This window comes from Pithys albifrons, chromosome 21 (assembly GCF_047495875.1).
Source record: "Pithys albifrons albifrons isolate INPA30051 chromosome 21, PitAlb_v1, whole genome shotgun sequence".
Lineage (NCBI taxonomy): Eukaryota > Metazoa > Chordata > Aves > Passeriformes > Thamnophilidae > Pithys > Pithys albifrons.
The window spans coordinates 11,700,890-11,727,337 of record NC_092478.1 but is presented as its reverse complement, the minus strand read 5'-3'; the positions used below and the strand labels follow the sequence as shown (position 1 = coordinate 11,727,337).

At 45.8% G+C, this 26,448-nt stretch overlaps 1 protein-coding gene across 1 annotated transcript in view; it reads left to right on the top strand.

The window, feature by feature from the left end:
• GTF2IRD1 (GTF2I repeat domain containing 1) overlaps nucleotides 1-10,201 on the top strand; it is a 72,532-nt gene extending 62,331 nt beyond the window's left edge. Inside the window, 6 exon segments of the mRNA XM_071574989.1 lie at nucleotides 2,266-2,313; nucleotides 5,778-5,855; nucleotides 7,662-7,854; nucleotides 8,324-8,361; nucleotides 9,065-9,201; nucleotides 9,966-10,201. Of these exon segments, the coding sequence (XP_071431090.1) occupies nucleotides 2,266-2,313; nucleotides 5,778-5,855; nucleotides 7,662-7,854; nucleotides 8,324-8,361; nucleotides 9,065-9,201; nucleotides 9,966-10,040 (569 nt within the window). The 3' untranslated portion in view covers nucleotides 10,041-10,201.
• The last annotated feature ends 16,247 nt before the right edge of the window (nucleotides 10,202-26,448 follow it).

The window sequence follows — 26,448 nt, the reverse complement described above, 5'->3', positions numbered from 1 at the left end:
TGCTGGTGAATGGAGCTGCATCCAGCTGGTCACTAGTGGTGTTCCCCAGGGGTCTGTGTTGGGTCCAGTCCTGTTTAACATTTAATTGATGATTTAGATGAGGGGATTGAGTCCATCATCAGCAAATTTGCTGATGACACCAAGTTGGGAGGGAGTGTCGACCTGCTGGAAGGCAGGAGGGCTCTGCAGAGGGATCTGGAGAGACTTGAGGGATGGGCTGATTCCAATGGGATGAAGTTCAATAAGGCCAAGTGCCGGGTCCTGCACTTTGGCCACAACAACCCCCTGCAGCGCTCCAGGCTGGGCACAGAGTGGCTGGAGAGCAGCCAGGCAGAGGGACCTGGGGGTACTAATTGACAGGAAGCTCAACATGAGCCAACAGTGTGCCCAGGTGGCCAAGAAGGCCAATGGGATCCTGGCCTGTATCAAACATAGCGTGGCCAGCAGGACCAGGGCAGTGACCCTTCCCCTGTACTCTCTGCTGGTGAGGCCACACCTTGAGTGTTGTGTTCAGTTCTGGGCCCCTCAGTTCAGAAAGGATATTGAGGTACTGGGGTGGGTCCAGAGAAGAGCAACAAAGCTGGTGAAGGGACTGGAGCACAAGCCCTATGGGGAGAGGCTGAGGGAGCTGGGGTTGTTTAGCCTGGAGAAGAGGAGGCTCAGAGGTGACCTCATCACTGTCTGTAACTACCTGAAGGGAAGTTATAGCCAGGTGGGGGCTGGTCTCTCCTCCCAGGCACTCAGCAATAGGACAAGGGGGCACGGGCTTAAGGTCTGCCAGGGGAAATTTAAGTTGGATATCAGAAAAAAAATTCTTTACAGAGAGAGTAATCAGGCATTGGAATGGGCTGCCCAGAGAGGTGGTGGATTCACCATCCCTAGAGATTTTTAAATGCAGATTGGACGTGGCGCTGAGTGCCATGATCTGGTAAAGGGACTGGAGTTGGACCAAGCGTTGGACTTGATGATCTTGGAGGTCTTTTCCAACCCAATCGATTCTATGATTCTGTGAGCCAACAGTGTGCCCAGGTGGCCAAGAAGGCCAATGGGATCCTGGCCTGTATCAAAAACAGCGTGGCCAGCAGTGACCCTTCCCCTGTACTCTGCGTTGGTGAGGCCACACCTTGAGTGTTGTGTTCAGTTCTGGGCCCCTCAGTTCAGGAAAGATATTGAGGTGCTGGAGTGGATCCAGAGAAGAGCAACAAGGCTGGTGAAGGGACTGGAGCACAAGTCCTATGGGGAGGGGCTGAGGGAGCTGGGGTTGTTTAGCCTGGAGAAGAGGAGGCTCAGAGGTGACCTCATCACTGTCTATAACTACCTGAAGGGAAGTTCTGGCCAGGTGGGGGTTGGTCTCTTCTCCCAGGCACTCAGCAATAGGACAAGGGGGCACGATGGGCTCAAGCTCTGCCAGGGGAAATTTAAGTTGGAGATCAAAAAAAAATTCTTTGGAGAAAGAGTGCTCAGGCATTGGAATGGCCTGCCCAGAGAGGTGGTGGATTCACCATCCCTGGAGGTTTTTATACTGAGCTTGGCCATGGCACTGAGTGCTATGATCTTGGAGTTGGACCAAGGGTTGGACTTGATGATCTCGGAGGTCTTTTCCAACCCAATCAATTCTATGATTCTATGATTCATTCCTCCTTTTGCCCATCATGGAAATCCTGGTCCGAGACCCATCCCTGCAGTTTTCCTTAGGAAATTAATTTATTTTTGCTACTGCTCATTACTTTGGAGTCAGTGGCAAGCACTAGCCTTTCCTTAGGGATACCTTTTTCTCCCATTTTCCCCCATTGCTGCAGAACTGACTCAAGTTCCCTGTTTGTTTTTCATCTGCTTTAACCTCTCGATTTTTTTCACTCCTCTGGTGACTGAATAGTCAAACAGCACAGCCACTGCTGCTCTGGCACATGCCATAAATGCTGCCATGAGGTTGTGCATCCCTGGACATGTGTGGACCTCAAGCTGTTCCAGGAATGTGGCATACTACAAGGGATGCTTGCGGGCTCTAGCACCTTCCAAACGAAGCAGGCCCTGGTGCAAGGTGGAGAGCCCAGCTCACCACTACATAACTCACTTAGCAATTACTTAAGCTACCGAAAATGTCTCTGTGCCAAGGGGCCTCAGGACCCGAGTAATTTTAAGCTGCTAGGGACACTGTCATCCTGGGGTTTGCTTTTGTTTGCGACAAAGAAACCAAGCTGCAGCACTCATGCCTCTCTTTTTCTTTCTTTTCTTTTTTTTGTCTTCCTTTAACTTGCGCTGTAGCCCCTAGACGGATAACATCCTTGGAAAAAGCCTACGCTGCCTTGAATGGTACGTAGCTCAGTTGATGCATCGTAGATGGTAGCAGACAAGAAATGCACTTGCATTTTAATAAGGGGATGAAAATGTCTAAACCCCCAAATTTCAGGTATTGTTTTTTCCTCTCTGCTCTGTTTCCCTGTGATATCCCAAACGGACTGATACAGTGTTTTATTGTTGTTATTAATCCTCTCTGCATTTCTAAGCACTGTTGCTGTAGTCCCTGGGCATGAATGCCAGTTCTGCTCCAGCCAAACTAACCTGCCACATTCTCAGCTCATCCATGTGTCCCATCAATTAATATATTAAAAATCCACTTACCATTCACAAGGAGAGCTTGCATGTATTTGGCCTGGGGTTTTTTTTTTTGCTTGCCTTTAACGCATACTCTGGGCCAGGGTTGGTGTGCAGCCATGAAGGCTGGGGGTTTTAAGATACAGACTGATGTACAGGAGTAAGTAAGAGCTCGCTGCCTGTACACAGGGCAGGACAAGGCATAGGTATGGCAGATCCAGCCATAGTGGCATCAGTTGGGATTCTGGCTGCGTGTCTAGGTGTTAATTGCTGCTCCTGCGAGTTTATAGCTCCATTTTGAAAACATGTATATGAGGTAATTCTATCTACATTTAAACCTGAGTTACTGCAGAATAGCCTCATTAAAGACAGCAGGTTTATTCTGGGTTTGCACAGGGGTGTAACTGGTTTGCAGCCATGTAAGCTGGAAGGGGAAAGAATTCTCTTAGGATTCAGAGCCATATCCTGGCTGTTGAAAGCATCCTGTCCTGCTGGGTGTTTGTTTGATGTGTCTGGGACTGTCTGCAGAAGGGATCTGAGCCAGCTTCTCAGTAGCATGTCTTGGGCAGTGGCAGTTTTCCTGACTAAACAGGCTTCATGACACTTGTTTGGGTAACAGGAGGTTGTTACTCCTTGCGCAGTAGCCCAGTGGAGGGTAGGCATAGCCTGGAGCAGCACTCAAGGATGCTGTTAGGATGGTGTGGCTTCACTACCAAGATCAAGGCTCTGCATGGGCCATCATGAATACAGACAGAACCATTGTTTATCCATGGGATACGTTGGATTTCATTTTGTATGGGGGGATTGAGTCACTAGAAGAATAGGCAGCAGTTTGGATCCTGTTGTCCAACAGCAAACACCTGAACCCCAGTTTTAATAATTACTAAATATAACTTGCTGTTTTTCAAAGAAACATCAGGTTCTGAGAAGTCCTACAGGAAAAAAGCCAATGGTGCTTTAAAAATGTGACCACTTGTATGTAAGTGCCTATGTAGTCCAGGGGTCCTGGTTTCAGGCAAGGAGGAGTGGAGGCAAAAAATCAACTGGTTACCTTTTTTTTAAAAAAAAAAAAGACAACACAGAGCTGAAACCACAGCATGGATAAACCTGCTTTATGTGAAGGACTCAGGACACTTCAGGAGCACCAGTGGCTTCTTTGAGTTAATTCCCAAATCCAAATGGGTAAAGTCAAGGAGACATGGAGATCTCATTTGCCTTGGGACAGAGGGGCAGGTCCCCAGGAAGCAGTGCCACTGGCCAGAGCCTCCTCTTTGGCTTCTCTGTTATGCATGCTCAGTTCCAGGTTTTTCATGATATTTGTTTCCATCCTTGGATGAGAATTCGTGAGTACTGCCCACTGCAAGGTGGAAAAAACCCCTTGGGATCTTATTTCTGGCACTCAGGTTGCTTGAGGCATGAGCAGAAAGGAAAGAGCTGCTACCTTTTTCAGTCCCGGAGAATTAAATGAATGAGAACACTGAATTTTGGTGTTTCTTTGTCTGCTACCATCTACACATCCATATAGATGTGCATGTACAGCCCAGAAACTGAGCATTGATGACAAGGAAGTCACAGAGGGAGCCCACAGAGTTGGCCCCCACTGGCCCACTGTCACCTCTGGAGCAGCTCTGCAAGGCATCACCTTGAAGTCAGAGCTCTTTGGCAACATTTGAGTTTTCACCTCTTCTCTTTATTTTTTGCTCCATGCCATTCAAGCTGCTTTCTTGCTCCTTCTGGATTTGAAGCACAATGTGGATCTGCGGTTTCTTTGCAGAAATTTCTTTTTGCTTTTTCCTAGTTATATCCAGGCAAAACAATTGTTTTCCAGGTGGAGAAGAGGCTTTTTTGAGGCTGTGCCTCTCAATAGCGGGATGTGGAAAATTAAGGGTGACAGCTTCTCTCCAGCACCTGCAGCAGCAGGGTGGGCGAGGTGTGGGATGGGAGTGTTTCTGCTGGGGGTGCTGAGTGTTGGACTCAGTCCCATGAAGGGGGTCAGGAACTCCTGGTGGGTTTTCAGGTTGTGTTTAAAACAAAACTGCCAGTCCTTTGTTTGCTTAAAGTCATAACAAAAATCCTGTGATTGCTTAGAATAATCAAAAATCATAATCACGTGATTGTTTAAAATGAAACTAGATAGCTGCAGACTGCGGGCAAAGGATGCTTGGATTCCTCGTGACAAGGTTTGCAGGGCTTGGACCTTGATGCTATAAAAACCCACCATGAGACCTCCACCTGGAGCACTGCATCCAGTTCTGGGGCCCCAACACAAGACAGACCTGAATCTGTCGGAATGAGTCCAGAGGAGGCCATAAAGAAGCACCTCTGCTGTATAGAGTAGCTAGAAAGCTGGGGGTGTTCACCCTGAGAAGAGGGGGCTCCAGGGAGACCTTAGAGCCCCTTCCAATACCTAAAGAGGGCTCTGAGAGAGCTGGAGACAAACTTTGAATAAGTACTTGGAGGGACAGGACAAGGCAGAATGGCTTCACATTGGCAGAGGGCAGCGTTAGGTGGAATATTGGGAAGAAATTCCTCCCTGTGAGGGTAGGCAGGCCCTGGTACAGGTTGCCCAGAGAAGCTGTGCCTGCCCCATTCCTGGAAGTGTTCAAGGCAAGGTTGGACAGGGCTTGGTGCAACCTGGGGTAGTGGGAGATAACCCAGCCCATGGAAGGGAGTTGGAGCTGCATGGTCTTTAAGGTCCTTTTCAACTCAAACCATTCAGGTATTCCATGATGTCTACCATGATGGCTTGCCGGATGGGGTGACAAGTGCCTGCCTTGGGTGTAGTGAGGGTCCTCTTTGGGAGGAGAGAATGTAGGGAGGAGATCCCACTGAGCTGGTCCTGCAACTGGCTCAGGGCTGGAGGGGTGACCCCAGCAAGAGGCAGATAAGGTTCGTTCACTTGGTGTTTCATACATGTGGGGGAAAAAAGTACCAAAGGGTAGCAGTACTGACCCCAGTTGTTTGTCCTGGAGCCTCCTGAAGATGTCAGCATTTTAGAGCTGCTTTGTACAGTTCTAAAAGGCCTCACAAGGGTGCAAGGACAGAGCAGCACCTCTGACGTGTCCCCAGCCCATGCTGGGGCATAGGGACAGGGACACCCTCCTGTGTTGTGGCAGGAGTATTAGTTTTCCAGGGGCTCAGAAGGAAATAAGGTGTGTTCATGCCTGGCCTTGCTTTTGCAGATGAGGATGATGCCAACAGGCTCGGAGAGAAGGTGATTCTCCGAGAGCAAGTGAAAGAGCTTTTCAATGAAAAATATGGTGAGTCTCCACCTGCATGCATCACAGAGAGAGCCTGGGTTTGCTGACAGCAGCTGTAGTTAAAATTAATTCCACCAAAGGCCACTATTTATAGCTCAAGCACACGGCAGCTGCTGCAGTGCAGGTTCCATCGTGCTGCTCCACATTACAGCCTGTCCCTGGGGACATTCCTGTGTCTTGCTCCTGGCAGGTGAAACTGTGACCTTTTTGACAGCTCATCCTTGGCAAGAGAAGAAGGATTCAGTCTGCTGTCAGCCTTTGACGCATTTTAACATGTCCTAATCTGGTGTGAGCCATGGTGTGTGTACCAAGTGTGCTGCCCTGTGCCATCCCCTGCCTGCCAGGCTAGGAGCAAGGCTGAAACCCCATCCTGACATACAGCACGTGAGGGGAACAGCTTGCTGGAGCTGCTGCAGAAAAGGAGGGCAGAAGACTGAAGATGCAAAAATTCCGTCTGCAGGCTTCTTGTGCCACCCAGCAAACCTCTCCTTCCACCTGTCCTTGGGAAAAGCAGCAGCAGGAATAGCTGAGGGTGGGGAGTGTAGGAGCCCAAGTAGTATCTTGATCTTGACACTGCAGGTGGGGCTGCCCCTGCTTGTGGCTGTCCCCTCACCATCACAGGGGCACAGCTTGTGTAAGTGTAGTTATTTGTCAGCCTGTGAGTCCCCAGGGCTTTACAGCTCAGTGGCACCCAACAGCTTCAGTGCAGTGTGTTGCCTCCATCCCCAGAATACCTGCCTAAGGGAGAAGGAAAATAGCCAAACTGATAGCAAAGCAGTGGGGAATGTTGTTGCCCTCCATTCTCATCTCCTCTTGTCAAGGCTGCTCACCTTTCCCAACCGGGTTTATTTTGAGCTGCTGCTCACCACAGGGTCTGTGCGCTGCTTTGAAGGTGGATTTGTCTCAGTGGAGGTGCCAGCATATGAGCACAGGATCCCAGGAGGCTGGTGCCCATGCTCTGAGCGTCTCTATCCATTCACCCCCTTGGGAGGGCTGAGTCCACAGCAGATCCATGCTTTCTAATGGTCCTGGCACTGTTACGGAGCACAAGATACCAGGTGGGCTCCAGGGACAAACTCCCTGTGAAGAAAGCCAGAAACGTGGCTGAGGGCCCACTCGTACCTTCAAGCTTTGGGCTGCAGAGACACAAGATAGGAGCAGACTCTTACAGTCAGAACCAGCACAGGAGGGAGGGATGTTTACTACTCCCTACCAAGCAGGAAGTGAAGGGGTACCCAGAGAGGTGAGCAGCAGGTTTAATCACACAGAAAGGAAGTGCTTTCAATACAGCAAGGAATTTAATTGTGGTGTTTCACTGCCATAGGATGTTGTGGAGGCCGAAGAGATAAACTGATTGAAAAAGAGGGCAGGAGTCATGTGATGTGACGTGATGTGATCTGATGTAATCTGATGTGATGATGAGGGATGGCTGTGATCATCCCAGTGACCCCCAGACCTGCTGACAGCCAGAGAGAAGTGGAAATTGGCAAATCTCTCCCATTTGGCCCTTGCCCTGGGTTGTCTCTCATGCTGCTGCTGCTGGCCCAGCCATAAGCTGGTGTTAATGCAGCAATGGGTGTGCTCTGAATGCACCTGAGGCTTTTGGCAGGATTTAAATGGTGGCTAACAGCGCAGATAATCAATTGGACAGGTAGATGTGAAACGGCTGGCTGGAATGTGGCTGCAGCAAAGGTTGGGCATCACAGCAACCATAGCTTCTCAAAGTCCCCTGGGGCTCTTGGTCCTTCAGTTGGTTGGGTCTGGAGCCCCGTGGGGGTAAAACTGTCCTCTGCTTTGTTGTTACAGGAGAGGCCCTGGGCTTGAACCGGCCTGTCATGGTGCCCTATAAACTCATCAGGGACAGTCCTGACGCTGTGGAGGTTACCGGGTTGCCAGATGATATCCCTTTCAGAAATCCCAATACCTACGACATTCATCGGCTGGAGAAGATCTTGAAGGCACGGGAGAGCATTCGGATGGTGATTATAAACCAGCTCCAGTAAGTTGCCCCAGCTTTGTGTTAGTGGAGGTTTCTGTTCTTTAAGTGTTGTCCTTACTTCTTCAGCCATGGGCTGGGGAACTCATCACAGGGCCACCAGAGCCACCACATACCTGTGGAGGACCCACTCCATCCAAGCATCCACTTTCCTGTGCCGCAGGGAGGTGCTTACCCATGGATGGGCCCAACAAAGAGTTAGCAGGGCTGATCTGTCCCCTCTTTCTTGTGCAGTTTGAATGATGATGCTGGGAAGGGACATATCATGGGGGCAGGAAACTCAGAGACCAGCTGAGTTCTTTCAGGTTGCTTCCCTCTGGGACGCACTGAGGATATTCTGAGTCCCCTCTCCACACAAAGGGGTATTGGAGGAGGCAGCTCAGGGTTGGGGTCTGGGCTGTGTCCCAGCATGGTCAGGCACATGGGGTGAAACAACAGCATCTGCCTGACTCACCCTTTGTCTCTTCCACAGGCCATTTTCCGAAATCTGCACCGAGGCCAAACAAACAGGTGAGGGAAGGGCTAGGAGATAACTCTGGCTTTCCCAGATCTATAGGAGAGAAAATACGTGGGCAAAATGGATGGGGATTGTGAGGTGGTGTTCGAACATCTCACATCCCCAGGGCAGGCTGGGGAGAAGATCCTACCTCAGCAGGCTAAGCATCTGTTCGGGAGCAAACCATCCTCTTAGATGATTCCACTTCCGTGAGCTGCAGGAAGACTGGGCTGTTTGTCTCAAACTTCCCACATATTCTGGAAGATGTGATTATCTCTTTACCATTAGCAATTTACTCACCATGAGCAATTTATTCACTGGTTAAAGCCCTTAATTTGATCCATCGTTTCGCACTTGAACTTCTAAGGAAACAAGGTTTCTGTGATCACCAGGAATGTGTTTCTCTCTCTGTCCCAGTCTCCCCCGTAAATCTCAGCCAGCTTTAATCAAATGTATCAGAATTAGCAGCCCTAGAGAAAATTATGATCCTATTAGTTTTATGAAAATAGATGACTGTGCAAAGAAGGGAGATCTGACAAGAAAAACATGGCTTCAATGTGAGGAAATCTGGCAGCTCCATGCCCTATCATGGAGTCTGAGCAGATCGCTGCAGGGAGGTGCTCTGTGGGAGGCAAGGTCAGAGTGGCAGGATGAGACCCCACATTCAGGGACCACTTGCAGGGCTCGTACACCTCATGCCTTCCTCTCTCCTTGCAGAGAAGGACATCAGTGTTCCCAAAAGGAAGCGGAAGAGAATCTCCGAAGGGAACTCGGTATCTTCCTCTTCCTCGTCTTCCTCTTCTTCCTCTTCCAATATGGAATCTACATCCTCAACAAATCAGATCTCACTTGTGGTAAAGCCTTCCAAATATTAGGGGGGTTACTGCCTACCTATCTTTCTGCTTCAGGATGCTGCTCTTTGTTCTCCTCGAACCATCACCACCTCCCTCTGCCTGACAAACACTATAAAGTGTGATGTAAAATGGCACAAGTAGGTTTGGCAAAAGAGGGGACACACCTGTGGGGCCACATTTTTCTGCCAGGTTTGTCTGAGAGAGGTCAGCAGAGCAATGTATCCACCACCCCTCGGGGCCCTCCCACATCCCTGCTGTGTGCCTCGAGGGTGCTCAGCTTTTGTGGAAGCCACACATGAGCCACACACAGGCTTGAGTGAATTCCTCCACCTCCCTGGGTTACAACACAGGTGCTGATGGCATCGTCTTGGGCCTGTAGTGTCTTTTGATAGGACCTGATGGTTCCCTGTGATCTGAGCTGTGTGTACCCCTAGCTTGGTCCTAGGAGTGATGCAGAGCTCCAGAGTGCCATAAAACTGCAACAATAGGAAACAAAATGAGGGAGATTCATAATTGCACTCCCTCAGGACTTGGGTTTGGTTGTGGATGATACAAAATAAAACTCCCCCCAAAAGCACCACAGAAATAGAAAGTTTTTTTGTCAAGTTTCACAGTGGTATTTTGGTTTGGGCTTGGTTCTTTTCTCTTATTTGGAAAGTGGGAGCAACAGCTGGTGTCGAAACATGACAGGTTTGATGTACACATGGTTTCGTGTTGTGTCCTAACAGAGACTTTTGCCTTCTTTTTCTCTCCTTCTCTTTCAGCAATGGCCCATGAACATGTACATGTTAGACTATGGTGGTCTAAACGTCCAGATCCCAGGACCTATTAACTATTAGACCTCAATATTGAATAAGAACCTCAAATGAGAGAATAAATAAATAAATGTAATTTATGTAAAAAGTGTATATTCCAATATGTATCAATGCCTTTTAGTTTTTCCAATGATTTTTACACTATATTCCTGCCATCAAGGCCTTTATAAATAAAAATAAAAAGTGTTGCCTTGCTATTAAAAGTACTTATTTTATTACATATTGTATTGATAAATAGCATCTATACATAAGAGTAAGGGCAGAAGGGCACCCCTGGACAGACCTTGTCAGGTTTTGGCTGCTCAGTAAATCAGTGTCACCAGTGCTTGATGCCAAGAGATCTGAAACATTTTAATGCTTCATTTAGTTTAGATTAAAGCAGTGAAAATCCATGTACAGAGCTGCCAGAGGAGTGGCACTGAGCTGCAGTGGGGACAGTTGAGGGAACCAGCCCTTCTGAGCATCAGGCACCTGCACCCATGAGTCCCTTTGGCTCCGGAGCTGAAGTGCCTTTGCATTAAGGGGGAATGATGTTTCAGGCCTCCCAAGAGGTGAGATTCCCCCCAAGCCTTCCCATCCAGCCTTCTGCCACACCAGGCCTTGGAAAGGCACAGAAGCTTTGGGTTGCATGTGTTTAACCAGCATCTGAACCAGGAAAATATTTTCATCCAGTGAAGTCCCTCACTATTGTTACAACCTGCTCCTGGGAAAGGGGACGGGGGTAACCTAGGTTGTTATCTATAATTCCCCAATTCCCTTGAGAACACTAGATAAACACTAGATAAACACTAGATAAACACTAGATAATCGGTGTTTATTTTAACAATTCCGTATAATGTGACATAGACAATAACCTTGGGGGGGGGGAGGAAGGGGCGGGGGGAGATGCACAGGGGGAAGAAAGACAGGAGAAGAGTCCAGGACAGCAAGGAAAAAGAAGAGATGAGAAAAGATGAGAATGAAAAGGTTCACATATTCACTGCCCAGGGATCCAACATTGCATCTCAGCAGTCCTGCAGGCCATGGTGGGGGGCCAGGAACAGAACCCCAAATTCCCAAAGTCACCAGTCCATTTATATACCCTCAGCATGCCTTTTGCACCTCCCCTGAGACAGGGGGTTGTATTCCATGAAGTAGTGTCACCAGCCGGGCTATGAACCCCCAATATTCTTCCCGCCTTTCATGATGGGCAAAGGGTTCATGTCGAGGGCAGGGTAATGGCTTTTCTTGCCTCTTCAGGGCTTGACACTTGTAGAGGGATGGGCCCCAACTGCCCATCAGGGGTATAATGTAAAAGTCAAAAGCCTGCAAAGTGTCCTAGTGTTGCGAAGGGGGGAAGCAAGAGACACTCAATGTGAGAATCAACAAGCTTCGATTTATTATCAAGCAACAGGCTCTTTTATGTCATAATGATAATTACTTCATACATATGATAATTAAGCTATACATAATGTAATTCTAAGCTTATGATTGGATAACAAAGATATGCAACCTTAAGACCCTTGAGGTTAAACATTGCTAAACTTAGAGATGACTTGTCTGCTCGCAGATCCTGCTTTATTGTTTTAAGATCCTGCTTTTCAATGGCTGGTGGTTTCTGGTCGTTAGTTCTGCTTCGTCTGCACAATGGTTGTGCTAAGTTCTACATTTCTGTGGTCCGTGTACCAAAAATATCTAGCTGTTCCATACCTACATGTCCTTTTTCATGTCTCCACATCCTAGAATGCATAAATCATTAACCGTTTCAGTCTCTGACAACTATTTATGATATTATGATTATCATTCTATCACTATGATTTTCTGGGAGGTTTTGATGCCTTATGGGGAAGGAAGTTCCCTCAATAGAATCATAGAATTGTTTCATTTGGAAAAGACCTTTAAGATCGAGTCCAACCATTAAGCCGGCCCTGCCATGTTCACCACGAAACCACATCCCTAAGGACCACATCCACACAGTTTTTGAATGGTGGTAGGATCGTGGTCCTGAGTCTTGACTTGCATGTGCTCTGGAGTTAGATGTAAATGATCACATGAGTTAACAAAATCTCAAACAAATGTAGGATAGCACATGAAGGTGGCAAAGTCTGTATCAGTGACTGCAGCTAGAAATACGGTTTGACATCTGAGCAGTTGACATCAAAATCTGAGTCTTTCTTGTGTCTGCCTGATGCTCAAACCTGCAGCATCTCCAATTAGGAAACAAAGAAACATAATTCAGAGGTAAAAATACCCCCAAGTATCTGAAAGGGGCTTATTTGCAGGTCAAATCCCATGGAGTAGGTGTCTTCTAAAAGAGCACGTTCATTATATTTTGACAGTCGCTGAGTTTGGTAATGATGGGGGTGCTGGAGGCTGCTCATTCCAGCATCCCTGACGTGTGCCAGCAGAAGCTCTGGCACGCACAAACACTGTGCTTGCACAGGCCCTAATGATGCTGCCAAAAGGCAGGAGCGAATGCAGGCAGTGGAGTTAAATTAGGGCATGGGAGCTGCACTGGGGACTAATGATTTGATTCAGAAAGCTGAATGCAATCATAAAGGCTGTAAATGCTGGGGAGGATGGAAGCTGAGCAAGGAGACTTCTCTGGCTGGCATCCTCAGCATCCTCGGCTTGGAGCCTACTGAGCAAAATGGGATAGGGGAAAATGGGCTGTGCCCCTATGGCACAGGCTGAGACAAAACTCTGAGCTCAGGTTTTCTTCCATAGTTTCCTGATCCATGATACAGAGCTCTGCATACCTCTGAGTCCCACGTGCTAATAGGCAGCTCATGCCCTGCCCTGTATGCTCAGTCAGAAAGCTCTGGTGACAGATATATTTTGTGGAGTGAATAGCAGTGATTCCTGCTGTAATTTTGAGGATTTTCAGGGCCACAACAATGTCCACTTCCATTTTCCGTGGCTGAAGTGGGAAACTCTTGCCCTGGTGCCTGTGTTTGCTTGTGACCCAGGAGCACTGACCCTTCCCACTTTGGAAAAATGACAGTTTATCCTTTATCACTGATCTCCCTCAGCTGTAATTCCCACAACTTCCCTAGTCTTGATCCTGCAGTAGCAGAGGGTTTCTACGCTTGGTTTTTGTGTATAATGTGATTATCTGCTGAATGGGAGCCACTCCATTACAATTAGATGAGTGAAGATGCAGATCTTAACACTTTAGCCATGTTTCTCATTTATTAAAGCCTTTGGTGTTTTGGGGCGCTTTTTTTGTTGCTCATATGTTTACAAATCCAATAACAATCCTCATGAAGAGCTGCAAAACGTGAAGCCATTTTGATCCAAGGCAGATGACAGCTAAATGAAGTTTAATTAAAGAATGAGAGCTTTGATTCAAATAATTTTTTTAAAAATGTAGTCCACCAAGATGCTAGGGAACAGTGTAAACTGCATCTGTACTTTTATTCAGAAGCCTTAAGGCATTTGTGAGGATTCCCTTTTGTGAAGCCTTCTGGAGCAATCCTGGGTTGTGGGATGCAGCTCAGCGGGCAGCATGGCTAGTTGGTGCCTTCAGAAACCTTCTTCCCCTGACACTACAGCAAGGCTAGGAAACAAATAACCCAGCCAAGTGTGAGGTCTTGCTTCCTTCTTCCTATGGAAAGTTTGTGTGGGTTTCAGGAGAGGCTGGAGAAGTAACTTGGAATCAAGATCTGTGGAGAGCTACCAAGGTGGTAAAGCCCACTGAGCTCGGGGATCTTCCCCAAAATAGCTGGGGTCTGGGTGAGAACTTGGGAAGAGCATTGTCTGTGCTTGTCTGTGACAGTGAGGACACAGACCCACATCTCCACGGTAGACATGCGCGTGAATTGTTCATTAACGGTCAAGCCTCACTTCTAAACCCGAGGGAGGGGGTGGTTACATGGGCGTGGAACGTGTGGTATCCCCACCAATAGATTTAAAGTCCATCTCCTGGGCATGTGCAGCTGGGTGTCCTTTTCCTGGGCTTGGTGTGGACTTCAACTCCCATCATGCCAAGCAGTGGCCCCCTTCCCCACATCTCCCCCCTTTTTTATTATTAAATAACAAGGTACAAATGGTATGAACTTTTATAAATGGAGCAGTACAAACAACAACAGTGCAAACAAAAACTCATCCTGTATAAGAACAACCTTAATGTGAATCAGGTGTTGTAATTCAAGGCCTATTTCTAAGCAATCTTTACTAAGATTGACTGGATTAGATAACTTGGGTCATTCCAGAGCTGGTGTATAGTTTGACCTTTATCTGTATAGTTTGAGTTTTATCTGAGGGCACATGTGTAGCCAGGACTGATCTTTATTTAAGGCTGGAGGTGTATGTGAGGTAGTGTGGTTGTGTAAGTCCTTTATTAGAGTGTAGGTGTATTGTGTAAGTAAAGCAAAAGTGTACTAATGGTCACATATTCACATAATCACCTACTTACATATGTGCACAAACACTCAGGCCAGCCTTCATTCATGCATTCACACAAACAGATTTTAATTTTATTTTGCTGTGCCTTACGAGCTGAGAAATTATTATTCTTATCCCTAAATTTGCAATATTTAGCCACACTTTTCTTTGGTCTCTGAATGAAGAGACAGCTGCAACAGAGCTTGTGAAAACATGAACATGTTCCTTTCCCATGTTCAGTTCCAAATTCAAAACATATAAATCCCTCATAAACATTTCTATGGATCAGAGGTAAGGCCAGACTCACCCTTTCTTTTTGTTTCTGCATACCAAATTAGGACAGGTCTCATTTGTTGTTTGCTGGTCTTAAATTGAAGAAAGCTCAGCATCACTACTACAAAACTTAGTAAAAATTATTACAAGTTCTTAGTTCCATTAGATATTATCATCTTATCTGAACAGCTTAGAGAACAGCTAGCAAGGTCACCTTTGGATTTTGTCTATATTATCAGATGTCATTACTTATTCAAGCAAAAATTTGAAGCAGTCTATGAACAGGAGAGCAGCATCTGTACATGCATAAAAATTACAGTGTTTAAATTAAAAATCAAAAGGTCAATATACATTCTATAGCTTTCTTTAATCTGAAAAAACTTCTATTCACATCTTCCATCCTAGGAAGCTGTTTCAGTTAGTGTGGTTTTCATTAATTTAAAGTTAAAAGTATCAGGTATACAAGCTAATAGATGAGGGAGGGAAATGAATGAAATTATATAAATTCTAAACTTGCCAGTTTTTTCTGCTTGAGAGCAAGGTCTGTGGGTGTAGGACTGGATGCAGCTAATAGGGTGTATTCTCAGCTCTCTAGGAAGAGCAACAATTATTACTTCAGTTGCTTTATAACAATTCAATTAGATTTTGAGACTAGACTCTACTATTTGTAGTAGGTCCTCAAATGGTCAGAAAGGCTGTTACAACAAAAGAGATGTGGAAAATAAATGAAAATTTAGGCAGTATCTTTTGGAACCTAAAACAATAAAAGAAATTTTTTAACACCTCTAAAAACTGATCTTAGAGACAGGTGGAATACATTTGTAGGTTGCTGAAAAATAAGAACAGAGTAATGCAAAATAGTTATTACAGGACACAAAGGTATAAATGCCTGAAAGAACACAAACAGAATATTGTATGAAGAACTTGCACTTTTAGTGTTTCTTATCTACTTCTTGCTTTCTACTTGAATCTGCAGAAAAATCATGTTCTCAAGCACTAAATAAAAGAAGGAATCATGGTGATGGTTTGGTACACTTAGCTCTAGTTTTGTTCTTATAACCTTACAAAAAGGTTTTTGCACTTTTATCAACTGGTCCAGCTTCTACTAATTTCTGATTAGTCTTTTACAATTTAAAAGTGTATAGAAAGTAGGGATTTTAAAATTTACACCTTAAAATCATTCCAAGTAAACAATCATTTCTTCTGTAAGTTTATGTTGCGTTTGGATTGGTGAGAGCTAATTTGCTTCAAAATGCTTTAATGTGTCTTAACTTGTTTTATGTTTAAATTTGGTTTTTAATTTCTCCATACACTTGGATGGAAATGAGATATGAAATATTTCTACCCTCATTTGCATTAGAAAGACATTTTAAGAAGATCAAAGTGGATCAAAACACTGTCATGATAATGCAAATATAGTATTATTAGTTTTCTATGTACCCCCAAACACTGCTTGCTGTTTGATGATATCAATATATTCACTTATTACTCTTAGCAAATCTTAGTGCAAACATAATATGTGAACTTATTTGTAAACTTTAAGACAACTTATGCAGCTACAAGGCTATATAAACCGTAGAACTGTTTGAGATTTTCCTGGTATATGGGGATGAATGTTCTCTGAAACCAATTTTATGTTAGCAGTTTTAGTTTGATAGCAATATGTGCACTTGCAGCAGAAATAACTTGGCATAGTGAGTTCTCAGTTATTGTCTGGCTTTAAAACATGTTTTAAACCTGGTTTAAACAATGCCAAACTATCTATGATATCTAACAGCAAAAGCAATAGAAAGGAGTTACTAATTGATTTTAAAACACATTTCAAACATTCCAAAACTATTTGAACCCATAGCCATACTGATTTAAAGAAATCTAGATGTTGATGGTAAAGCACAATTTTATTACGGCCAGGTCACAGTCAGGGTCACACAGGGGCTCATGCCCTCAAAGTATGTGTCCAAATGTACACAAAATTCAGCAACTTTTATACAGTTAGTCCCAAACATTATCTATTACAGGTACCCTTCAGGTTTACGTCATTTGTTTATACATTCTCTTGCCTATGACTTATGTTTTTCACTATAAAGTTGTTATAGATACCGAGGCGTTGGCTAGATAAATCAACGTTTATTTTATTTTATAAGGAAAAAAAAGGTTAATAGCATTTATTAAATGAAAAAAGGTAGTGATTTTATTAAGTGATTTCAGCATCCAGCTCTGTAGGCCTTAGCCTCAGTGATTGCAGCGTCCAGCTCTGTAGGCCTTAGCCTCAGTGATTGCAGCGTCCAGCTCTGTAGGCCTTAGCCTCAGTGATTACAGCTCTTTGTGAAGGCAAGGAGAGGAGCAACACAGTGCTTGCAGGATAGCAGAGCACCGGGTGACCCAGGAGACCAGCTCCAAAAGGTTCACATCTGGCTCTCGTCCAGGGCTCTGCTTATATTCACTTTTTCTGGCGTAGGCCACGCCCCCTTTGCGCAGGCGCAGTTTCCATGTGTTACATAACAGTTTCGCAATCGCTTCTCGTTTGCGCAGGCTCAGTTCTGTTCGTTGTAACAGTTGCAGTCCTCAACCAGGTCCGGCCGTGTTTCGCAATACTTTTGCCTCATGGTGCCCAGGAGTGGGGGGGGTTTCCATGTGGCTGTACAGTCGGGGGTACTTGGCAAGGAACAAACTGCAGGCTTTGGCATGATGTCCTGTTTGGTCGTACACAGCAGGAAGGGTTACAATGCTGCACGTTCAGACGGGGGTCGGCTCGTGCCGAGCCGGCGCCCGCTGGCATGCTTGGTCGCAGGCTCCCCACGCTGGTTCAGCTTTTAGCATGGGCGGCGGGACTTCCCCGGTGGGGCTGCTTTTGTCCGGCTGCGTGGCTAGCTGGGGAAGCTCTCCAGGGTGGCGGCTATCTCTGCTGGTCCATCTCCACTGTGCTCCTGCCTTGGCATGGGGTAGCTGGGGCCAGGTGTGGGGGCTGCACAGCCTTCCTTGGGGGGGGGGACTGGCGGGGAGCTTGGCAGGGCTTGCGCTGTGGGTGACCGTGGTACTGGGACTTTTGGGGGTGCTCTGTGGGACCTGGTTTCCAGCGACACGGCTGGCAGGCACCTTGGCAGAATATGGAGACAGCCAGGGCTTTCTAGCACGGCTGGCGTGGGAGTCGGGATTGACCGGGGCCGTAGGGGAAAAGAGAAAAACTGGTGGCTCTGAGTTTTGGGTGTTTTGGGAGTGAAACCGGGCATGTATGGCCAGGAAAGGCTTGTACCGGGAAAGATGGAGAGGCTGAGAGGAAGTGGGGGTTTTTCCCGGGTGCTGGCTTAGGAGGGGAACGAGACGAACCGGGGGGGTTTGCAGGGCACGGGTCTTCCCCGGAGATTCAGTGGGGGGGGGTTTTGGCTAGCAGGGTTCCGGTGTGACAATGTGGCTGAGGAGAAGAAGGGAATTCTTAGGGCTAGAAACGGTAAAAAAAAAAGGCAGGGAGGTATTTTTCTTAGCAGGGCGAAACTGTTTGGGGCTAGAAAAACCTGTAGGGGAAGGAGGGGGGAAGGCACCGGGCTGAGAGGTATCGAAACTGGGGAATCTTTCCTTTTCTTCACAGTAAGTACCCTACATTCCTTGTTAAGCACCGAGCCATTCTCCGATAAGGCATTGTTCTTTCTGCCGGGAAGCTGTCTTTCTGGTTTTTACAATCCTCCAAGTTTTCAGGCATATTTAATTTTACATTTAAAACAAAATTAAAAATACTATTTGATTTGGTTTCTAGCAAATTAATTAATTCATCTATTACAAAGTTGTTATATAACATATGATTGTTTCAAACACTACTCCTCTCCACCCTCCCCCTGCCTGGTTTCTGCCCTCCGACTGTGCTAAGAATGTGCTGAAAGTACTTTCCTTAGCCTTTATTCAAGGAAGCCCCTAATTCCCCCTTTATGTCAACAGCCCAGGCAAGCCCAATTCTCTTTAACTGCTTGCAATTTGGACAAGCCCCTGTTTACAAACAGTTACATTTTTGCAATGTCACACTAAATTTAAAAGGTAGTAGTGACATAGTTAAATTTATATGCTCTATTGTCTCTGTTTCAACACCTTAGAATAACTCTTAAGGTACCTGCACTTACTAGAAAGAAAATTAAACCTTGAAACTTAACGCAGTAAGTTTGTAGCCTGGATCTGGCCTTTGTCCTTGCAGAAGGAACAGTTTATGAAGAAATAAAGCTTTTAGTGACATTGCATTGATTCTTCTGGATTCAAGCTAGCAACCTTTAGGGTGTCTTTTGAATAAAAAGGGAGAAAAACAGTGAAAAAACAAAACCAGTCCTCGTATTAACCACCAGAAGCCATTTGCAGGGTGCCACACCACAAGGAGATGGCTCTGCGGGCAGCATGCTGTCCTGGTATGGTTTGGGCTCCCCGTGACCGCTGGTTTTGTCGCTCCCCAGCACAGCACTTCAGCAGGAGGGGAGCACCTCCCTTGCTGCCTGCTTCCAGCCCCGTGGAGCACCATGGGCCAGGTGGCCCTGAAGCACTTGCCACTCCTCACAGCCATGGCCATGCTGTTCCTGTGATGGGGGCTTGCGTGGGGAGGGCAAAGCACCGTCACCACTTGCCTCGTGCCAGTCCACATCAGCCTGCATAAACCTCCACATGTACTTGTAAAACAAGATTAATATTACTATTAAGTCCATTTTGCTCAGTCTTTTTCTGCCTAACAGGTGGCTCAAAGCTTCAGCTATTTGCCTTTATCCCTGGGAATTTCCACCTCCTGTCTCCCTCGACCTTCACCTCGTGGCTTGTCTTCTTTTCCTTGTTTCTTGGTCCTAAATTCCGTTGCTGGTGAGGTGATGTATGTGTGCATATCCTTTCACTGGAGGTCCCTTCCCTGTGGTTGAGAGGCTGTCACTGTCAGATACCCCAGGAGCCTCTATTCTCCTAGTTCCCAGCATCCTTACGAATGTCCCTGATATAGAGCGCCATATGTGACAGTGAGGGCACAGACCCACATCTCCACAGGAGACATACATGTGAATCGTTTATTAACGGTCAAACTGCACTTATAACCCTGAGGGGAGGGGTGGTTACATGGGAGTGGAACATGTGGCATCCCCATCAATAGATTTAAAGCCCATCTCCCGGGCATGTGCAGCTGGGTGTCTTTTTCCTGGGCTCAGTGTGGACTTAACTCCCATCATGCCAAGCAGTGGCCATCTTGTACATAACAAACCCCTTCCCCACACTTGTCCTCTTCCCATCTCAGGCCACCTGCAGACAACCCCAGTAGTGTCTGAGCTGTGATCCAGCCTCACAGCCTGAGCAAGCGTGGCCATGCCTGTGTAAGTCAGGGCTCAGTCTAAGTAGGGAATCATGTTTCAGTCATGAGACTTCCTGCTCTTCTTGGTTCTCTGGACACACAGCTCTAAAGGTGTGTGCAGATCTTCTGTTCCTGGGGTTTGGAAGACCTGGGAGGATCACAAATGACTGTGCTGGGGAAAGTAATGAAGACTCCTTTGGCCATGCCTCTCAGCTCTGGTTTGGTATTGGTCCTGCTGAACCCAAGCCAAGATATCTGAGCTGGTTTGGACCCACTGGATTTGTCCTTTTGGGTCTTATATTGTGTGACCACAAAGGAACTGCTTCTGGCACCTGTGCAGAAGCGTGCCTGGGTGCAATCCAGCATCATCCACCAGTGAGGGGTTGCTGCACTCAGGGCATGGCCCATCCTGGTAAAGCCCCTAGAAGGTGAGTAGCCTGTGATCACAATCTCTCCTCCTGTACTGCTGCACGGCTTTGTCCAAAACACTTTCCCCATTTCTCTGGCTAAATCAACACAACTTGTTTCCAAGCAGATGAAGTGAACTAAGAAAACAACCTCTCCATGTAGCACCATCGCTCCTCTGCTCTGTAGTGGCACAGGTTTTCTCCTCTGTTCTAATGATACAACACTGGGCTTGCCAGCTTGGAAACCTCCACCACTAAGATAGACCCTGTCAGTGCTGGTGTCAGCCTATGGAGAGCTGACTGTAACCTCAAAGTCTTATAAAGGATTGTAAAATCCTCTGGAAAGAGGTGTATCCAACTTGTCTATGTGGAGTGATCTTCCTCTCAGTTGCTCTACCACCATTAATAGCTCATTTTAAGCTGTTGGTTATGTTGCTGATGTCTGCATCAGTAAATCCGTCTTCTGTTGCAACCAGCACAAAAACAAAATCCTTCTTTTTAATGGCCAAATGTCAATAGACCAGAATGCAAAATAATTGAACATAACATTATAACAGTGCAAAATAAATGAACATAATATTGTAATAGGTTGATTACATTTAGAAGTGTTAATAGATCTGCAGGCATATAAGTGACAGTGACAGCTGACTTTGTTCAACCAAAAACAACTAAGGCAGCCTGGTGTTTGTCTCAGGAAGCCCCTGAAGAAGACAGCACTGATGTATGAGGAAGCTCATGCACAGAGTGCTGACGTGCCCAACGCCAAGTTGGGCTGGAGCAGGCCCAGGGTACCTGGCGGGATGCTGGCACCTCTCCTGCTTGCTTCACAAGAAGCACAACATTGGCGGGTAGCAGGGAGATTCACTAATGCCGTGAGCCAGCCGGTGCCTAGAGAATGCTGCCTCTGCCTTCGGGGAGTCTGTGTTCTGGGTTGGTAAGACAACCTTCATAAGTAATCCCTGGGTGAGTAAGGGTGTTACACATTGGGCTTATTCTCTTATTCTTCTCTCTCTCTTTCTCAAGTTCCTGTTTACTTAGCCACTTCTGGTAATAAAGATGCTGTTTTACTAAACTCTTAATGGCGTTTCAGTCTCACTTTCCAGCATCTTTTCGAATTCTCCTCGATCTTGGAAAAATGTGTATTTACTGTCACTGTAACTCTCTGTCACAAAAAGTGAACTATTTTTTAGAAGGGTTACAGTGCACAGGCCAATGCCGAATTCTTCCCTGCCCTACAGACTTTATGTTGTCATTAAAAATGACGGTACTAGAAGTTGCTTGATCACTTGATCTAAGATCATCATTGTGGGGGAACATGGAGCCACGATATTACTTGCTAAACTCCCCAGAACATGCTTAACTAAGGACAGAGCAATAAATGAGAGGAGAAAACAGTGCCTGTGCTTTTAATAGCCAAATATTTGCACTGCCCATGTGTTCATCAGCCTTGTCACGAGGACCACATTCAAAGCAAAAATACAGGGTATCTTTATTTATGATTCAACAGAGAAAAAAACATAGTGAAAGAAAACCACAGACAAATCTAGACAACTGGAGCAAAGGAAAATTGATAAGGGAGCATAAAATAAGCTTATGTGGATCTGTGTCCTGGAAAAATGCAGATCACCAGCCTGTTGTCATTGCTGTGCCCTGACACATAGAACACACTACTGTTCCTGGGTTGAATTGGAGCTACACTGGTGTGGGAGTTGTTATTAAAAAAAATTAATTTGGAAGGAGGAAGATTCTATCTACATATAAAAGGAACAGTGCACAGTAGGGAACTATGAACCCTGTGCTCTGAGGGTCTGATAGATTTGCTTATACCTTGCAGACTTTGCAGTCTGACTGCTGCACAAAATATGAGACAATATGATTCTGGGTTATTACTTATCTGAGAGGCTGGAGCTTCCTCTCTCCTCTCCTTCTGTACTTTCCCTCTCTTCACAGGTTATATATGTGAATCCTGCAACTCGACTACTTAGAGAAAGAAATGTCAAGACACCAAGTTAAGGCTGGCGAACAGAGGCACATATGCTTGTACTGGACATGGATAAGGCAGTACTGGGGCAGAAGGACTGGGATTGGATTGGAACTCCACCAGGTGAAGTTTCTGCAGGGGTGTTGACATTTTTCTGCTTAGAAATGCAGGTTGATGGTGATCAGTGTAAGACAGGTTGGTTTCTACTCTCCCTCACCCCTTCACAAATCTTTCAGGACTCCAATAGGTTCAACAAACATACTTAAAGTTTTTCTGACTCTCACATATTACATGGAGGTTGTCAAAGATACTTATAGAAACTTCAAGGGCAAATTGACTAAAATCCCCTATGCTACACTTAGATTAAAGTTAATTTTGGAACTTCTTCCATGTAGTAAAGCAGAGCCTTCTGATAAAGACAGTCTGGCCCTCATGAGTGCTAAAGAGAATAATGCAGTTTTCTGGAAATGAAACAGAATAATTCCCCAAACTGAGAAGTAAGTAAAAAATAAAAAAATTGTATATTCGTCTCAATTACTTCTCACAAGAATACTATGAACTTGAAATGGAACTTTTATTTAATGATGATAAAAATAACTGAATTCAACTTCTCTCTTTCAAAGTTTTTACAGTCAGTCTCCCTTGTTTAAAAGAAAAATTTCACTTGCCTTGTACTTATGTGAAAACCTCATTAAATCTGTAGCTGAAGCCCAGGTTGGTTAACTAGTAGAAGTAGAAAAGCAAAGCAATACTAAATATTTTAAACCAAGAAATCTAGATGTAAATATTTTCTGCCAGAAGACTGGTTCCTGAATCTAGAATTCTTGAATCTAGAAAGAATATCAAGATTAATCGGTCAGATATTATATATAACAGTCAATTCAGGAAACTGACAGTAAAAATCCATGGAGTTTGGGTATTACTGTGCTGCTTTAAAGGTAAACCAGTGGAAGAAACGAACCCAACTCAAGAGAGATTACAAGTCAGAGTTACAATTTACTAAAAACATTACAATAAATACAATGATAAAGAGAAAAGCTTTTAACCCACAAAAACCAGATGTATAACCCAGAACCCTGGGGCACAAACAGAATGGTGTTCATTGGCCCCTGTGCTGAGCCCCACATGGACCCACTGAGTGCAAAGTAAAAGGAAAGGAAAACCTGCTGGTGAGGATGATGCGCAGGGTGGCAGTCACAGTCCTGTGTAGGTTCTGGTCCTCCTTGGGATCCCACAAGTGGTACCAGAAGTCCCCAAACCCCAAGATTATCTATGCTCAGATTCAGGGGGGAATGCCCAGTACCTCGCCCAGGCCAACGAGTTTCACAATAGGTGATTTACTCTGTGTCATGGGATATGTTTGGAATCTTTGATGGTCTAGGTCATTGTAATTGCCTATTATGCCAGTCCCTAATGGCACCTGAGGTGTCAGGTGTGCCCTGGACAGCTGCTGCAAATGATCCATTATTACCAATCCATCACAAATTAATAGAGGGTATAGAATACACAGTTCTGGTTATACCCACATAGTAATAAACTAGTCCTGGCCCCTGTAACTAAGACAATTACACTGAATATCTTTTCTCGGCTCTGAACTGATGGAGAAATTGTTGTGGTCCAGCTGCTAAAACATACAAGTTATTTCTATTCTGAACATTGATTTACAGCATGCAGCAAATGTCTCTGATGGATTTAGAAGCCTTAAGGAACTAATTTGTCTGTTAGTAATCTTGCAGCCACAGTGGGTAAATGTTATTCCACATAAAATGGATTTCAGTTAACTCAACTTCCACAGAATCACATAATATACTGAGTTGGAAGGGACCCACATGGATTCAGCCCTCGGCCCTCCACAGGACCATGACCAAGGGTCACCACCTGTGCTCCAGAGCATCATCCAAATGCCCCCGGAGCTCTGGCAGCCTTGGGGCTGTGCCCACTGCTCTGGGGAGCCTGGTCAGTGCCCACCACCCTCTGGGGAAAGAACTTCTTCCTGAGATCCAACCTAACCCTGCCCTGACACAGCTCCAGCCATTCCCCGGGTGCTGTCTCTGGTCCCCACAGAGCAGAGCTCAGTGCCTGCCCCTCCTGAAGAAGTTGGACCTGCAATGAAGTCTCCCCTCAGTCTCCTCTTCTGCAGCTGAACACACCAAGCGCCCTCAGTGTCCTCACACGCTGCCCCTCGAGGCACTGAACCATCTCTGCCCTCCTTTGGACACTCTCTAATGGCTCAATATATTTTCCATATTTCAGTGACCAAAACTGGCCCAGTATTGCAGGTGAGGCTGCAGCAGTGCAGAGCAGACCAGGATAATCCCTTCCCTGGCCTGGCTGTCAATGCTGGGCCTGATGCCCCTGAGGACAAGGATGTCCCTCCTGGCTCCAGGGCACCACTGACTTGTGGTCAACCGGCCACTGACCAGGACCCCGAGGGCCCTTTTCTGGAACTGCTTTCCAGCACCTCATTCCCATCCATCCATCTGGGGTTGCCCCATTCCGGGTGCAGAATCCATCACTTTCTGTTGTAGTTTGGAATTATAATGTAAATTCTCTCCCTGCCACTAACTGCCCATGCCATTAGTTAACAAAAGTAGTTAACTGCTACTGGCTTCTTCTTGATCATTTGGGTGGGGGGCAGACTCTCTTTTGGTTTTGGGGACATTCCATTTTTAGCCCGGCTGAAGGCAGGATCAGTGTGTGTGTGCTGCTGAAGCAGAGAAGCCGTTTTCTCCTTCTCCTCACTGCTGCTGCTGCTGCTGCTTTTTGGCTAGCTGATTCCTTTTTCCTTGCCATGGCTGTTCTCCTGTGTGGGGTGATGGCCCCTGATAAGGCCTGATGGGTTGAGGGAGACATCTCAGCCCCCTGGAGGGATGCTCAAGCAGAGGACAAAGGCTTTCAAACTGATAAGATTAACAAAGAATGGAGTGTTAAGAAATAGCACAGCCTTCCTTTGCATATCTTCTATAAATACTCTAGGAGCCACCTCCCCTCCAGCATCTGCATCATCCCACTGATGCCGAAAGGGTTTTTGTTCTGATTTTCACATTTTGTAGATTTTAGGAACACAGTAGTTGTAGAATTTTAGAGGGTTAATATTTCTAACAGTTTAAGTTTAATGCCTTTCTATCACTACCCCTGTCCCAGAACAGGGAGCTCAAATTCCTTTAGTTAATTAATCTTGTTTAGACTCCTTTCCAAGGTAAAGAGCTGAAGGATATCAGAAGGCCCACAGAATGAAACATAAACATAGGTCAGAGTGACCCAAAAGCCAGAATTGGATGAACTCCAAGAGACCTTTGTGTGCCTGAGGAAGAAGAGCTGATGAAGACAGAGGGTCCTGACGACCCCAGACCCAATTCCAGGGGGTTGGACCAGGGGTGGGACTGGGGCTGGACTGAGAAATGTGTAAAGCAATGATTGGAGGGATCTTATTATAAAAGCCATGGAAACAAGAACTAAGACACATGCATGTCATCCTGTATTCCTGTGGGCTGTAGGCCCTGTGTTATTAAAGGACCTTTACATTTTATCTTACCCTACACTAACGTGGCTCGAAGTCCTGTTTTTGGGGGGAAGGGTCATTCACGGCATCACCACCAAAAGATTGACTTTTAGTCACACAAATCACATGAAAGAAAAAAAAAGGTATAAAAAGTGTGTGGAGTTTAAAATCCAGCAGAGGAGAGGGGGAAATGCCAGTGTCTCTGTGAGGGTAACTGCTGCAGCTTGACCTGTCTCCTCCTACCTCCTGGAACCATGTAGGGGTGAGAAGACCATGTGCTTTCTATTTTTCTATACTTCACTTTCTTAACTTGACTTTCTTACAAAGCTTATTCCTTTATACATTCTATCTTACATCTTATGCTAACAGCAACTTTGATTCTTGCTTTATAAGCATCTTCTTTCCTGACTGTGTTTTGCTGCCTTAATACAGTAACTTGCTTCACACTTTGCTACTTTATATTGGTTATTGCATTTTGCTATTCTTACTTTGTAAGACCAGCTCTGTTTTGCAACTACAGTAACTTGCTTTACTTTCAACATGCAGTTTCTTTTTCAACATGTGTGTTGATTAGAAGCAGTTCTGTTCTTTCTTTTTGTTTTGTG